Source organism: Watersipora subatra, chromosome 4 (assembly GCF_963576615.1).
Source record: "Watersipora subatra chromosome 4, tzWatSuba1.1, whole genome shotgun sequence".
NCBI classification, from domain to species: Eukaryota; Metazoa; Bryozoa; class Gymnolaemata; order Cheilostomatida; family Watersiporidae; genus Watersipora; species Watersipora subatra.
In genome coordinates, this window is record NC_088711.1 from 1,632,692 (window position 1) to 1,647,072 (window position 14,381).

General features: G+C 36.8%; 1 protein-coding gene across 1 annotated transcript; it reads right to left on the reverse strand.

The window, feature by feature from the left end:
• Positions 1 to 792: 792 nt before the first annotated feature.
• Positions 793 to 14,135, reverse strand: LOC137393169 (voltage-gated purine nucleotide uniporter SLC17A9-like). The gene is made up of 10 exons (XM_068079605.1): positions 13,647 to 14,135; positions 12,405 to 12,531; positions 11,595 to 11,694; positions 11,380 to 11,502; positions 10,825 to 10,998; positions 7,604 to 7,754; positions 7,388 to 7,484; positions 3,358 to 3,480; positions 3,004 to 3,175; positions 793 to 1,431 (listed from the first exon to the last, which is right to left on the reverse strand). The coding sequence occupies exons 1-10, from the start codon at positions 13,736 to 13,738 to the stop codon at positions 1,262 to 1,264; spliced, it is 1,329 nt and encodes a 442-aa protein (XP_067935706.1). The 5' UTR covers positions 13,739 to 14,135; the 3' UTR covers positions 793 to 1,261.
• Between the last annotated feature and the right edge of the window lie 246 nt (positions 14,136 to 14,381).

Genomic DNA, 14,381 nt, shown 5'->3' on the forward strand with positions numbered 1-14,381 from the left:
AACTCTTATTAATGAAAACACAAAAGCATTGAAAAGTTACAAAAAATGTTTTCTGTAAAAACCTACAGTAGATCTTATTGACAATAATTGAAAGTGTCTGTTGGTTTTTAGAAGCAATTCCTTCAAAACATGAAATCCACTGGAGCATTAGTTATACTATTGCCATCATTCCTACAGCTACAAGATGCTGTAGTATATACGTCACTCCTCCCTTATCTAACATACTCTCACTCCACTAACTTGAGTAAACACTGATTAGCCATCAGTGACCTACTTCATTGTAACAGCTCATAAAGAACTTGTATTATTTTTCATTATTATTATTGCTTCAGGTTTTACATATAACTAGCTGTGCCACCCAGCGTTGCCCGTGTAATAGAAGAGTCTTTGGACAGAAAATTGATTTGTATTTAACATATAACAACATTTGCCATTATAACTTTCAAAGTACATATCATGAGAGAAGTGTGTCGTGTAGTTGAAATAAATTAAAAGAAAAATAAAAACAACTGTAAAGGTTTTAAAACTTTGTCAAACAACTGTAACTTTCAAGCTAGTTGCCTGGCATAATGCCAATGGAAAACTCCACTAAGCTAGTTAATAAGGATAGACTTCCAATGACGGTGAGCCATGACTTTGAGTCTGTATTGTTGTCCAGCTCAGCTGTTCTACTAATAACTATAGCCGGATTTCCAACAGACAGATATACGGACTTTGAGAAATATATATATAGATTATTATTACTATTTGAATGCACGTTTAGTAATCATGTAACAATGCCAACAGAAAAGCTCAGGGATCTCTGGGATATATTTCAAACAATTTTACAAAGTACAAAAAAATGTAAGAAATAAAACACTGTAAAAGATAATATAGTTGTAACTGAATGACATGGAAGAAACATTCAAACATTTCCTAGACACTGAAACAGGCCGATAGAGTTGCATAATAGATTTAATACAACAAAGTTTGAAGCATACACTCTTGTATATCAATCTATAGAACGTACACTCTTGTATATCAATCTATAAAGCGTACACTATTGTATATCAATCTATAGAGCGTACACTCTTGTATATCAATCTATAGAACGTACACTCTTGTATATCTATCTATAGAACGTACACTCTTGTATATCTATCTATAGAACGTAGAATAAAATTAGCACCAATACTGTTGATACAACATGAATGAAAGCTTGCCAGACTAAGGCTGAGCAACAGGAACTCAATAACAAATCCTGGATTTAAATGTCATGGGGTCAGATTATAGGCTCGGCTGAGCCCCAGTAGGCAAATATGGCCCAACCTACAATAGACACCCAACCCGTCACTGCGTACATATAGTCCCAGTTACCAGTTGCTTCTAGTATGGCTCCACTCACATACGTCCCTATAAATCCAGGAATAGCTCCAAACATATTCATCAACCCTGAAACAGTAAAATAATATCAGCGATTAAACCAGGAAAAACATGCTAAGTTGCAAGGATTAGATACAATGAGAGGTGAGGAAATTAAGTTAGGTTCTTCACATTTCCCAAATACTGTAAAACCTCTAATTGAACGCCACCTCCATTTGACGGCAACTGACATTCTTGGATCTTTATGAACCCATAATAGCAAGTCATCAGTAGAAAAGTGTCCATAAAATCCTGCTAATAATGACTCAGCTACATCAATAACAATTAGTTCCTTCGTTGTTTCCGTTCGTATTGATAAAAGTTTTCAAACTCCAAAGCTATTCGATTTTACATTAAAACTTTGAAAGCAACTCTTTAGAAATACGTAGTAATAACTGTATCAGGCTAATAATAGTTGCTGATATAACACGGTCTTAATACTTTGGCGCATGTGAAAAACGGTTCACATTCGCGATGACATATGAACTACTAGTTTTAGGCTAAAAGTTGTGCTTAGCGCCCTACAGCTAAAAGTTTATCATTTGTGCTAAGGGCATCGCATGAAAATTTTGCTCTGCTACAAAAATTGTCTGAATGCTAACATTGACTAGTTCGGCAGAGCAGAAAAAGAGTTGAGGTCAGAAGGCATTGTGGAAGGTATTAAACAACCAGAAGAAAATCAAATGGTTCCAAACGAAAGCAACGATCAGAATGCGATGCATATATCTCTTAGAGAAATGTTAATTTTTGTTTCTGTATTTATTATAAGTATGGTTTGTTCATGTCACTCGTTCATGAATATATATTTGTAGCATTTGATAGATCATTGTTATATAACTTATAAATTTGCAGATTTATAGCATATTATTTGATAGCATCTTTGTGGTTATTTTAACACTGCTTACAATGAATTGATGCTCATAACTCCTCATCTATTGCACATAAAAAGTGAGTTTTGGCTACAAACTGTAGCAAACATATCAATGAGTGCAATAAGCTTTTATGCAACCTTTTTAAATATAATTATAAAACATAACTATACCTTCAAAATTAGAATGAAATAAAAAAATTGAAAGCTCCAACAGTACAGGGGCTATAATATCATCGCAGGTTAATCAAAAGTAATAGATATGAACTGATAGAGATATTTCTCGGCTGCTTCACAATGCCTATTTATTAAGAGATCTTTGACAAGTTAGGAATAAGTCAACAGATGTATTGTCCAAAAGAGGTCTGCGTCGCTTCGCCGGAAGGAGAGTGCACAATATAGGCAACATTCGTTTCGCCCATAAAAAGGTTTATTTCATCTTCCCAAAATTCTAATGAGCTATTTGAAAAATACAACAAAAGCCCCTGATTGCCATAATAGAGGAATGGTTGAAAAATAGAGTACAATGGCGTTCAAATAAAGGTTTTATGGTAATCAACATTGACCAAGGGGCTACAACCAGACTCTATTATGAAGTAGAATATGCTAACAGCCACCCCAAAACATGAACTACGACACACATGTACATCCGCCAATACTTGAGCTGTGAGTACTCAGAATAGCTGATTGTATGACTCAGTCAGCAGTAAGTACACTGCTAGTCTTGTACATACCAAAAGCAAAGCCTGTGTGTTCAGGTAAAATATCTGATGGGTTCATAATTATGGAGCTTTGGTATGCCCCTTGACCCGCACAGATGACACAGAAAAGAAGAAGACTTCCCTCATAGCTGCTGACATAAGAGACACAGATAAGACAGACGCCGAAGAGAAGCATACCAAACACCTACAAATACATATCAAAAATAGGTAGATGCATGCCAAACACCTACAATCACCTGTGAGAGCAGGTGTGAAGGGTCATATATGAACTAGAGACAGATGGATGCCATGCAGGGTCAGAGTGTAGATATAATGACCATATCCATAGGAAAGAAATAACCATGCCTAAAGCCATGTCATACTCACATTCATTCCTTTGCGAACCAGAGTTTTAGCAAAACCCTTCATGAGTAGCCAGCTACCTAGAGAGCCAAACATAACTGATGTGCACATCGAGATAACCCACGGCAGCACATTGTACACCCATGGCTGCAACATACAGAATATATGTTAGCGCGTGATGAAACTCTGTGACATTTGTGCCACATAAACACATGGGATGCAACAGGAAGGAATGAATCACTAAAAAATGTGATAGAAATTATAATAATTAAATATTTGAAAAAATTAAGAAATTATAAATGATTTTTCTTTCTTTTTTGCTGTCGATCGCTTCGACAATGACTCTTATGGTTTAGGCTTTATCACAGACTTCCAGGCAGATCTATTTGACAACGACTCTCTTATGGTTTAGGCTTTATCACAGACTTCCAGGCAGATCTATTTGACAATGACTCTCTTATGGTTTAGGCTTTATCACAGACTTCCAGGCAGATCTATTTGACAATGACTCTCTTATGGTTTAGGCTTTATCACAGACTTCCAGGCAGATCTATTTGACAATGACTCTCTTATGGTTTAGGCTTTATCACAGACTTCCAGGCAGATCTATTTGACAATGACTCTCTTATGGCTTAGGCTTTATCACAGACTTCCAGGCAGATCTATTTGACAATGACTCTCTTATGGTTTAGGCTTTATCACAGACTTCCAGGCAGATCTATTTTCCATTCATTTCTAATGTTCCAATGACTATTCACTTATTCAATAGACACATAGAAAAATCCTGTTCAGTATTATTATATTTATAGTCTCCAGTTAATTTTACATTATTTAATTTCAGATGGAGTTAGCAGCCATTTTTGCCTATATTAGTCAATAGCATACACTGTAGAAATAAACTCTCAACTCATGTATGACTGATATAGTTATAAATACATTGTACCGGCTGACATACTAAGGAGTGTGCTGTTAAAAGTAGTTTATGACTAGTTACATCTACAAAATGCTATATATTTGTGCTTGTGTACGATACATGAGCTATGAGGACACAACTCCACGAATACTATAAAACCTTAAAACTAGTAGAGCAATACTTTTTAGCAGTTGTTTCTTAGTCCTATGATAACAATATTAGACAGCAGTGAGATGTCAATACATTAATGAATTACGAGGCTGCTATATTTATCTAATTTTAAGCAGGCGATTTATTAACTAATAAAAGTAAAACTGTTCATTTAATGAAAAGCAATAAATACGAACTTAATTGTTTATCATTGAGCAGAAGGATGTGAAATTTATTACTTGAAGGGACAAAAAATATAGTAATCTATACCTTTTCAAATCAACTCTTTTCTTTTAATTCGTTAAACGTGTAAAATGATATTTTACTACTTCATGCTGGTACTGTTTGAAAAGTGAACATACTAAATATATAAGATATATTATATAACGTAAACTATACATAATCTATGTCTGGCAAAGCAATCATAATTGCAAAAAAGTCTAAGACAAAATTCAAAAGAAGGTTCACAGTTAACGAATAGTCAAAATCCGGAGTGTATAACATGTAATATAATATTGAGACACATTATGAACAGCAGTATGAACAGCAGTATGAACAGCAGTATGAACAGCAGTATGAACAGCAGTATGAACAGCAGTATGAACAGCAGTATGAACAGCAGTATGAACAGCAGTATGAACAGCAGTATGAACAGCAGTATGAACAGCAGTATGAACAGCAGTATGAACAGCAGTATGAACAGCAGTATGAACAGCAGTATGAACAGCAGTATGAACAGCAGTATGAACAGCAGTATGAACAGCAGTATGAACAGCAGTATGAACAGCAGTATGAACAGCAGTATGAACAGCAGTATGAACAGCAGTATGAACAGATGACAGAGTTACTTGTGAGAGTGAGAAAATGATATGGTAAATGAGCATGTAGATGGGTGATAGAGATTAGAGATCATCGTAGGAAAGGCAAGTGGACTGTATATTGACATCGGATACATATAAATGACTGTTCTTCTATTTTTGTCTGATGAATGACCTACTTATGGCCATCATCAGTAAAATAAGAATAAAAGCGGATTGTTTGCAGAAGATCATACTGATGTTGCTGTACAGCAGTGATTTGCGTTTTCATGCTCAAATATATATTAATTAACTGAGTTCGGGTCTCCGCCTTGTAGCAGCTAGGTATGATTTTCCCACTGAAGACCTTACTCCTTCCTTAGAGCATTGATCTACGATCTGAAGATCTTCGAGCTAAATGAACAAAACCTAAATCTGAAGATAGAAATATGAGTTTCAGCCGATCCCTTTAAAGTCAATCGTTAGTTTGTGGCAGTCAAGCATCTTATGCTTCTTCACGCCACACATCTACAGTAAATAATGGCATACTCCTGTCTCCACATCGATTTCACATCACCAGTAGTTATCTTTGAAGCAACTTCTAAAAGGCATTACTTTCAGGAGAGTAGTCTGCTACTAGTTCATCAAAGACATCACTCATGCCATCCAATGGTAGAAATGCAAGACCAAGGAACATTTTATTTCATGCGAACATTTCTTATAGTAGTCTATTTTCCTATGTTTCTCGGGATCGATTGTCCTACGTAAAAGTTTTTCAGAGATGCGAGTTTGAGGAAATGCAGGTTTGCGAGCTAGTTCATAGGCGATTTGTACACTTCTTGGAGAAAGTATAGTTTCAATGATTTGACTTCAGTTCACATTAGAGTGTATGTGACACATTGGTTAAATAAGAGAAAAAAACCAGATAATGTTGTTTCATATAAAAGCATGCGTAGCGTACACTTGCGTGCTTTTATAACTTAGCTGATACATATAACGTACCTCACACATGCAACGATCAAGGTACGACTGAACTAATAGGTGCTGATCTACTAATCTGTCCCAACAACTCCACACCCACTGTCTTGGAGCAGGGATCTAAGGCTAATCTGTCCCAACAACTCCACACCCACTGTCTTAGAGCAGGGATCTAAGGCTAATCTGTCCCAACAACTCCACACCCACTGTCTTGGAGCAGGGATCTAAGGCTAATCTGTCCCAACAACTCCACACCCACTGTCTTGCAGCAGGGATCTAAGGTGGTATGTGGGTTGTCTCAGTTGATTTAGTATTACCAGTTTTCCAACAGTAACAAGAACGGAGAACGCTGTCTGTCGCCTTGCTTCTTTGTCTAATAGTCTGATACGGTTTTGTGGAACAATGAACAGCTGCTGCAACTTCATTGAAATCGGCAAGTGTGTTCAGCCCAATTCGTTGGATCTCATGCTACAGTTGCATTTGCTGGGTTTTCTACTTTTCATTCAGGCACTTCCGCAACATCTAGTATATGCACATGTACGAGGCCGCTTAGTAGAGGTCGCTGTTGCAGACGACCTCAAAGTATGCTATTGGATGACCTTTACAACCTGCCTTTATAAACAATCTTTCCACACCACCCGTTGATTGTATTCGATTTTGTTTTGCTTTTCTTGTACAAAAAAGCTTCATGGCTTATCAAGCCATTTCCTTTTCTTCATAAAATTTTCTGTAGTCCATAATAAGTTGTTCAACCATGGGATTTTGCATATCAATGCCTTCAGCAACAACTGTTGAAAAACTTATAGATAACTAAAGTGAACACTAAAACTTAAAACAGCAATTACAAACAAATCAAACATAGTTTCCATCTTCGTAAACTTATCCCATTTTGAAGGTAACTGAGAAGTAACTATCATAACAGTCAATGTAATGCGCTGGTTATACAGACAAAAGGTGATCCGAAAGTCGCCAACCTTTTTACGTCACAGTTGTGCAGTAGTTCCCCTGACAATCGGTATTTTACTAGTCGCAATCCAGCTCAGATACCACTTATACATGTGTGATGCTCTATCTTCTGTTTCTGTAAGCTGTTTCTTGTTAGATTGGATTCAATTTTTTTATTATTTAATGATGCCATGATGCAGGAATAGAGAAGAAGTCATAGAGTAGGAAAGGAGAAGCTGTAATGTTGAAGAGGGTGTGAACATAAAACTACCTGGGCAGTCGGATATTTTTCATGGAAAAAGGTTGGCATCCAGAAGAGGAAGACGAAATATGTGTAACCATTAGCGAAGTGTCCAGCCAGCATGGCCCTGTAAAATAAATTCCGGAGATGTACACAATAGTAGATAGTGTATAAGCGCTATTAGCCATTGAAATGTAACATACCAATGACATAGCTAGAGCAGCTGTGTTCACATGTTCAACTTACCAGAAGGCTGGAGCACTCAAAACCTTATGCCATGAAAAGTCTTTCTTAGAATGATCGCTCGTAGAACCTTTGGTTTCTACTGTTATAGACGGATTATTTTTTATATCACCATTTATGTAGAGAAGGTACACCCAGCCAAGACCAATCAGGCCTGTAAAGTTAACATGAAAATAGCAGTTAATTAACAAACAACAGATGGTTGATGTGACCTACATTATGTTGATGTGACCTACATTGTGTTGATGTGACCTACATTATGTTGATGTGACCTACATTATGTTGATATGACCTAAATTATGTTGATGTGACCTAAATTATGTTGATGTGACCTACATTATGTTGATGTGACCTACATTATGTTGATGTGACCTACATTATGTTGATAGGACCTACATTATGTTGATGTGACCTACATTATGTTGATGTGACCTACATTATGTTGATGGGACCTACATTATGTTGATGTGACCTACATTATGTTGATGTGACCTACATTATGTTAGATTAAATTTCGAAAACATGCCTTGATGATGTAGTATGTAATGACCAAATGTAGAGTAATACAGTCATACCTCGACTTACGAGCTTAATGTGTTCTACTACTGAGCTCGTGTCGTGCGTCAATTTACTCGTGACTCAAGGCACCATTTTCTATATAAAATAACTAAATACAAATTATTCCTGTATTATATTATGAAAAACAGATAACACGTGATATTATGGAAGAAAAACATTTTTCAATAATTGTAATTTAGTACCTATGCTAACAAAGTAAAAAGATACATACTTAGTTGTTAAAATCTGCATAAAATGTAACACTGTACACTGCATATGCCCATTGCAGTGTACACTACTGTAAGTTTTTACTTTCGAGACAGACATAGAGGCTAACGGCTGTCTGTGAGACTTGATAGCAAGGCGTTCGTTACACTAAACTTTTGTCACGCAACAGATGCTTCGAAATTAATTTACAAGAATTTAGCTTACTAAACACTTACTTGAAGCTAAATTTTAATTTTTTACCAAACTTGATTGAATTTTGTCGTTTTAATTTTTTATTATCTGTTTCTAGCTTCCCTCTCATTACTATAACTTTTAGCCGACCTTTTAAAAGGCTTTTTCAAACTGGTTTGAGCAGAAAGATCAAACGATGCTGTTCTTGAAAGCAGTTGCTCGCATACTTGGCCATCAAGAACCGGCTTGTATCTCAAAGATTACTCGTGTCTCAAGAGAGAGACTTGCTTAAAATTTGACTGGTATCTTGATTTTATCATGCATGCGGGCACTCATATGTCGAGGTATGTAGTGAGTATCACATTGAATGTGCAGGACTCATGATCAATAAAGTAGTGTAGGGGTAACCGGGGCACCGTGGGCCCAGGGGTACGGCGGACCACCTCCCTTTTCACTGAAAAAAATTATTTTTAGAATAGTCTTCTCTTAATTTTTGAACAGGATATGATGTCATCTTTCAGCCATAATGTTTTGAAAACTCTGCATGTCATATTCAGCTACTGGTAAGAAAATAATTTATTTTAAGACCTAAAAGTAAATTTGAACACATTTGATGTTCAGGTTACTTGACCGAAAACTTATACATATTTTTGTTGTTATTGCAACACATAATACAACTAGCCTTGTTCTTTGGTATGGTGTAATTTAAAGTCTTCATCATCAAAACTTTTTAAAAACTTATATATATAACGTTTGCTTCATGTACCGGGGCACCATGAACCATCTGGCCCGGGGCACCGCGGACCATGGTGCCCCAGAAAAACTAATGTTGCTTTTGAGTTAGTATTTTTAAGCTTTAATAGTACTTTAATATGAAGAGTTGAGTTTCAAAAGAAGTTTTGAGATGGGGTTCGTAACCCCATCTCAAAAGCTCCCCTTAGAACTGTTGCGACGTTAATGCTAACTGCAGTCAAAAGTGTGATAGAAGATGGCATATCTGCTAGGAAAGTGTCGCGACACCTAAAGATTCCCCAAGCCACTCTAAAGCGTTGTCCAGAGGTTGCTAGAAACCATGGCATTGAGAATGCTTGCATTCAGAAAATGAATGCCACAAAAAGTCAACAGTCGTGCTAACAGACACACCTGTTAAGCTTCAGTTAGAAAAGGAGGCTGAAGATAGGAAGAATCGAAAGAAAAAACCTGGTAAACGCAAGGTTAGTTTTTTGTTGATTGTTGAATAACACACTCCGATCCCAACGAAGTAAAAAAATTGTATTGTACTACAAATCTATTTGCAATAGCAGCTATTTTTATACAGGCTACCACACATATAGAGTCCAGCAGCGAAGAGGAGGCAGAGCTAGCAGTTGCCCAGTCGGATAGCGAGGAGCCAAGCAGCGAACCTGAAGACCTACCCACCTCAGCTGAAAGACCTATAGTTATTGGGGACCTTAAAGTCTCCAATCATGTTCTAGTAGTAGTTAGAGGAAAGAGAACTGTGAAGCACTTCGTGGCAGTGATACTTGACGTGTGTAACACTGATGACACCATCGATGTATCATTCTTCATACAGCGCGGGTCCAACTTTATACCCCCAGAGAAAGAAGACATTGCATCAGTTGACATCTATGACGTTGTGATGTCGCTTCCAAACCCTTCTGTTTTGGTGGTACCCAAAGAACGTGCAAGCAATTTTGCTTCGATATTGACTTATCCCCTCTGCTTTAATAAGCAATTTTTTTCGCCAGACTGTGTCAGAACTATTTTTTAGATGTTGAACACTCCATTGGAGAAATTTTTAGAAATATACGTTTTTATATGGTTTTGTATAATACATATTGTAAGCTTTACCAAATAATTTTAATAAATGGTCTAGAGCGTTTACGTGGCAGTAGTTTGATGTGTATGTCCACGGTACCCCAGGGTGCGGTCCACGGTACCCCGGGACCGGGGTACTGTGGACCACTTGTAGAGGGTGCAGAGAAAGTATCCCGTGGCTTGTGTTACCATTTGACAATGTTTTCAGTAAATTCATTATGTAGCCCAGAAATCAAAGTATGATATGGTAAAGTTTGAGGGCTTTATCTAGAAAACTGTTGCGTTGGCATGAATTCTTGTGATTTCGGGCCAGCGGTGCCCCGGTTACCCCTAATATTGTGACTGCATTATCTACACGAGTTTTGGATTTCAAAGGGCCTTTTTCTAGTCATCAGTTCACTGTTGACAGACTTAATATTTATAAGACAAGCGATTGGTAAAGCACTTACCGGCAAACCGGAAGACAGAAGGCCAACCTTGTAAGTGAAGTATAAGGGACCCGAACAGGCCTGAAAATACAATTCCGCCGTGCGTGCCTGATGATATGACACTGTAGACAAAGGTTCTGTCCTTGTCCGACACATGTTGGCCTGTGGCGCTCATCACAGAAGGAAAATGCATGCCTGCACAAACACAACCTAGTGACAGTCCGAGTTGGTCATGGGAGTTCACATAGTATGAGTATTCTGAAGGTAATTAGTTTGAAACAAGAGGACACAGGATGTCATATTACTAACATGACAATTCAAAACAAACACAGACAGTAAGATCCATATTTATACTAAAAAACATCTGTCATAAAAAAACTTCATTGAATTATAATTATTAACACAATCAAAAGCTATTTATAGGAGGTAGTGAGTGGAGCTTTTAAATGCACCTCCATAACCAGACAAACCACATGAGCTCGAGTACAAAGTATCAGCCTAAGTAAGCATATAATGAATAACAGTTTGGTTCCTGTGAGAAAGGTTGTTCCTAATAATAAATGACACAGGAGTCACCTTGAAGAAGGCCTTGAGAGAGACGAGAGAATATTATCAGAGCTAGAGCAGACTCCTTGGTGCCAGATCCAAGATGAGGAAAATCTGGAGTGGCAAATGTTATACTTGCCCACAGGATGCCAACTGCAAGAAACAATGTATCCGGTATGTGGAAGCCCTCATAGCCATATTATGTAATAACAATGCTTGAGAATGGTAGCTTCGACGACACATACCCGTAATAATCACTCTCTCTGCACCAAACCGGTCAGCCAGGTAGCCTCCTAAGATTTGAGTAACTGGGTAACCCCAAAGAAAACAGGCCATCACAAGACCCTAGAGAAAATAAGCAAAGTGAAAAAAGGTATACTAGGTATACACCATGCTGATCTTCTAATACACTAAACATTAATTTTGAGTTGCGCCTTCGTGTTTGACACACGCAATATAGTATATCCAATGTAGTGGAACCTCGGTAAATGTAACGATTCCAAACGCAAACTATTTGGAACTCAAACGAGAAATTCAATAATATTTTGTATCAGAATTCATACATATATTTAGAATTCGATCAGCCAAACGTGCATCAATTCGGCAGGATGAATTTGAGTCAAACTGTGAATGAGCATAGACTTACACTTTGTGCAAAAACTTTATTTCACTTTTTTATGACCAATTTTCCCAATCATGGGTCCCAAGAAAGTAAGCAGTAATGAGAAGCCGAGGAGAAAAACTGTGAAGACCACAATTGAGTTGAAAAAAGTAATAATAGTGAAGTTTGAAAACAGAATGCATATTTCATTTTTGTACTATATACCTTTAGGAGTTCATGTCTCTTTTATGTACTGTCTTAATTTTTTCTGGAATTATATACATTATACTACATGAATGCCTGTGAACACGTAATTCAATACCCTTTTTTATGAAGAATTGAACTTAATATTCGAAAAATTTGGTTATTTTTTGTCGGAAAAAATCTGGAACAAATTATGTTTGAGACCTGAGGTACCACTGTATAATATGTAGCGAGTGTAAAACTCACTAACCTGCTGCTTCTTGTCCCACCCAAATTCATCATACATCTCAGGCATGCAAAGTGACATTGCAGTTCGACACGCATATATTATGACACTTCCCAGAAAGTATATGAACATCATGAGCTTCTTCCTCTGACTGAAACATATCTGGAAATGAGCAAAGCCAGTCTATCAAAAAGCATGGAGGAAGTTATAATATTTAATTTTTAAAACAAATCAATAAAAAATTGAGTTGGTTTAATTTTTTTTCTTTTATCTCCCTACTTGCTTCGAGTTTTCTAAAAAAAACATACAGGACTATTTATTGAGTTCTTTAATTTTTATTATGTATTGGTGGTACCTTCCGCGAAACATTGGGAGCAGAAATGCATAACCATTTTTAAGCAGTGCAATAAATAAAAAAACAGCGGTTGATAATACTTTAGTTTTGTGCCTATAGGCCTACTTGTACCAAATATATAGGTCTATCTATCTATCTCTATCTCTGTAAAATATCTCAAGTGGCCGCTAGGCCTGTAGAAATAAAATGGAGCATTAGGCATAAAAATAAGATCACAAATAAGCATAGACTTATTTATCTAAGTCTGAAGGATAAAAGTATAAGATCGCTTGGTCTAGTTATAAGAGAATCAGATGTTAAAATTTCATCGCACGGTTAAAAAAAGAGTGTTTCATTGCACTTGTATTGATTGTGTGTCTGATATTGGAGCCTCGAGTAAAATAGGATGAGTTCTTAATTACAAATCTATTAAAATCGACCATTAGGTCTTGGCTTAAAATTTTTTGCAGTGTGCTTTCGTCCTTGATGCGTCTTCTCTCTGCAAGTGTTTGCCATCCCATTTTCACCATTTCTGATGATATACTATCAAATTTTCTTAAATTGTTGGCCCACCTAAAAGCTTTTCGGTTAATGGATTCTAAATCTTGTATACTATAATCAAAATGTGGACTCCAGATTTCCGAAGCGTACTCTAGCAGTGGACGACACACACTATAGTATGCTGTCCTTTTGACATTAGGAGATGTTTTCTTAAGGGTCCGCATAAGCATAAAAAGAGTGCCGTTAGCCTTACGTATGATGCGATTTATGTGTTCATTAAAATTGAGGGTGCTAGAAACAAGTATACCCAAGTATAAAAAGGATTGCGAGGATATAAGAGAATATATGTAATAGAGAATATAAGAGGATATAGGTACCTATATTTAAATCTGTTCTACTTAGTTACAGAGATTAAACTCGGGTATACTTACTGAGACCAGAGCCTATCTTGACTAGGCAATGCCAAAGTCTTGGAATATCCATCAGCGCCATTTTTCACAGGAATGGCCGCTTCTACAGGCATTACCCTTTTAGTTTGAAAGCTTGTACATCACAAGGTTTCATTGAGACGGGTACTCTTTTGGTTAAAAGAAACTGTCAGCAGCGAAAGCAAAATGGGTGTGTGTGTATATGTCCCAAAATAAAAACAACCGAATTTTCTACGAATACAGTCTTTTATAATTACCACACACGAAACTACAGCCCGGGACACCAGTAAACAAATCGGCAGCTTTGCTAACTAGACAAAGCTTGTATAATGCAAATTGAAATATAAATTGATACCCAGCAGATCAATATTAAACAGAGCTGAATGCTATTTGCTGCAACTATTGTTAAAAAGATAGAAGAATTTGTAGCAAAAACATAACAGTTAGCTGTTTTAAAAGTATTCTACGAAAAAGCATTCACGACAAAAAGAAAAATATTGCGCGTTGTGGCAAGTGAGAGTGTACAGGCACAAAGCAATATTAGCATAATTTCTATCACAGTGAACGTTGATTTTTGAACGGGGCCCTTAAATATGTTTTTTTTTGCGATTGTAGCTATATTTTTGTTTGTGACCTCAGCCTATTTCTTACGCTAACATTCTGGTCTTTTTTTCGGGGACTATTCGATCCTCACTACTCCCTACTTAGTAATTGAGAGTGGTTAGCGAGGAATTCGTG

Excerpts from the sequence above, each read along its gene's own strand:
- LOC137393169 (XM_068079605.1), bottom strand. The coding sequence starts at position 13,738 with ATGCCTGTAGAAGCGGCCATTCCTGTGAAAAATGGCGCTGATGGATAT. Across the intron at positions 3,176-3,357 it reads TGGTTCGCAAAGGAATGAAT|GTGTTTGGTATGCTTCTCTT; the intron begins GTGAGTATGACA and ends ATGTATTTGTAG. Across the intron at positions 1,432-3,003 it reads ACACACAGGCTTTGCTTTTG|GGTTGATGAATATGTTTGGA; the intron begins GTATGTACAAGA and ends TTACTGTTTCAG.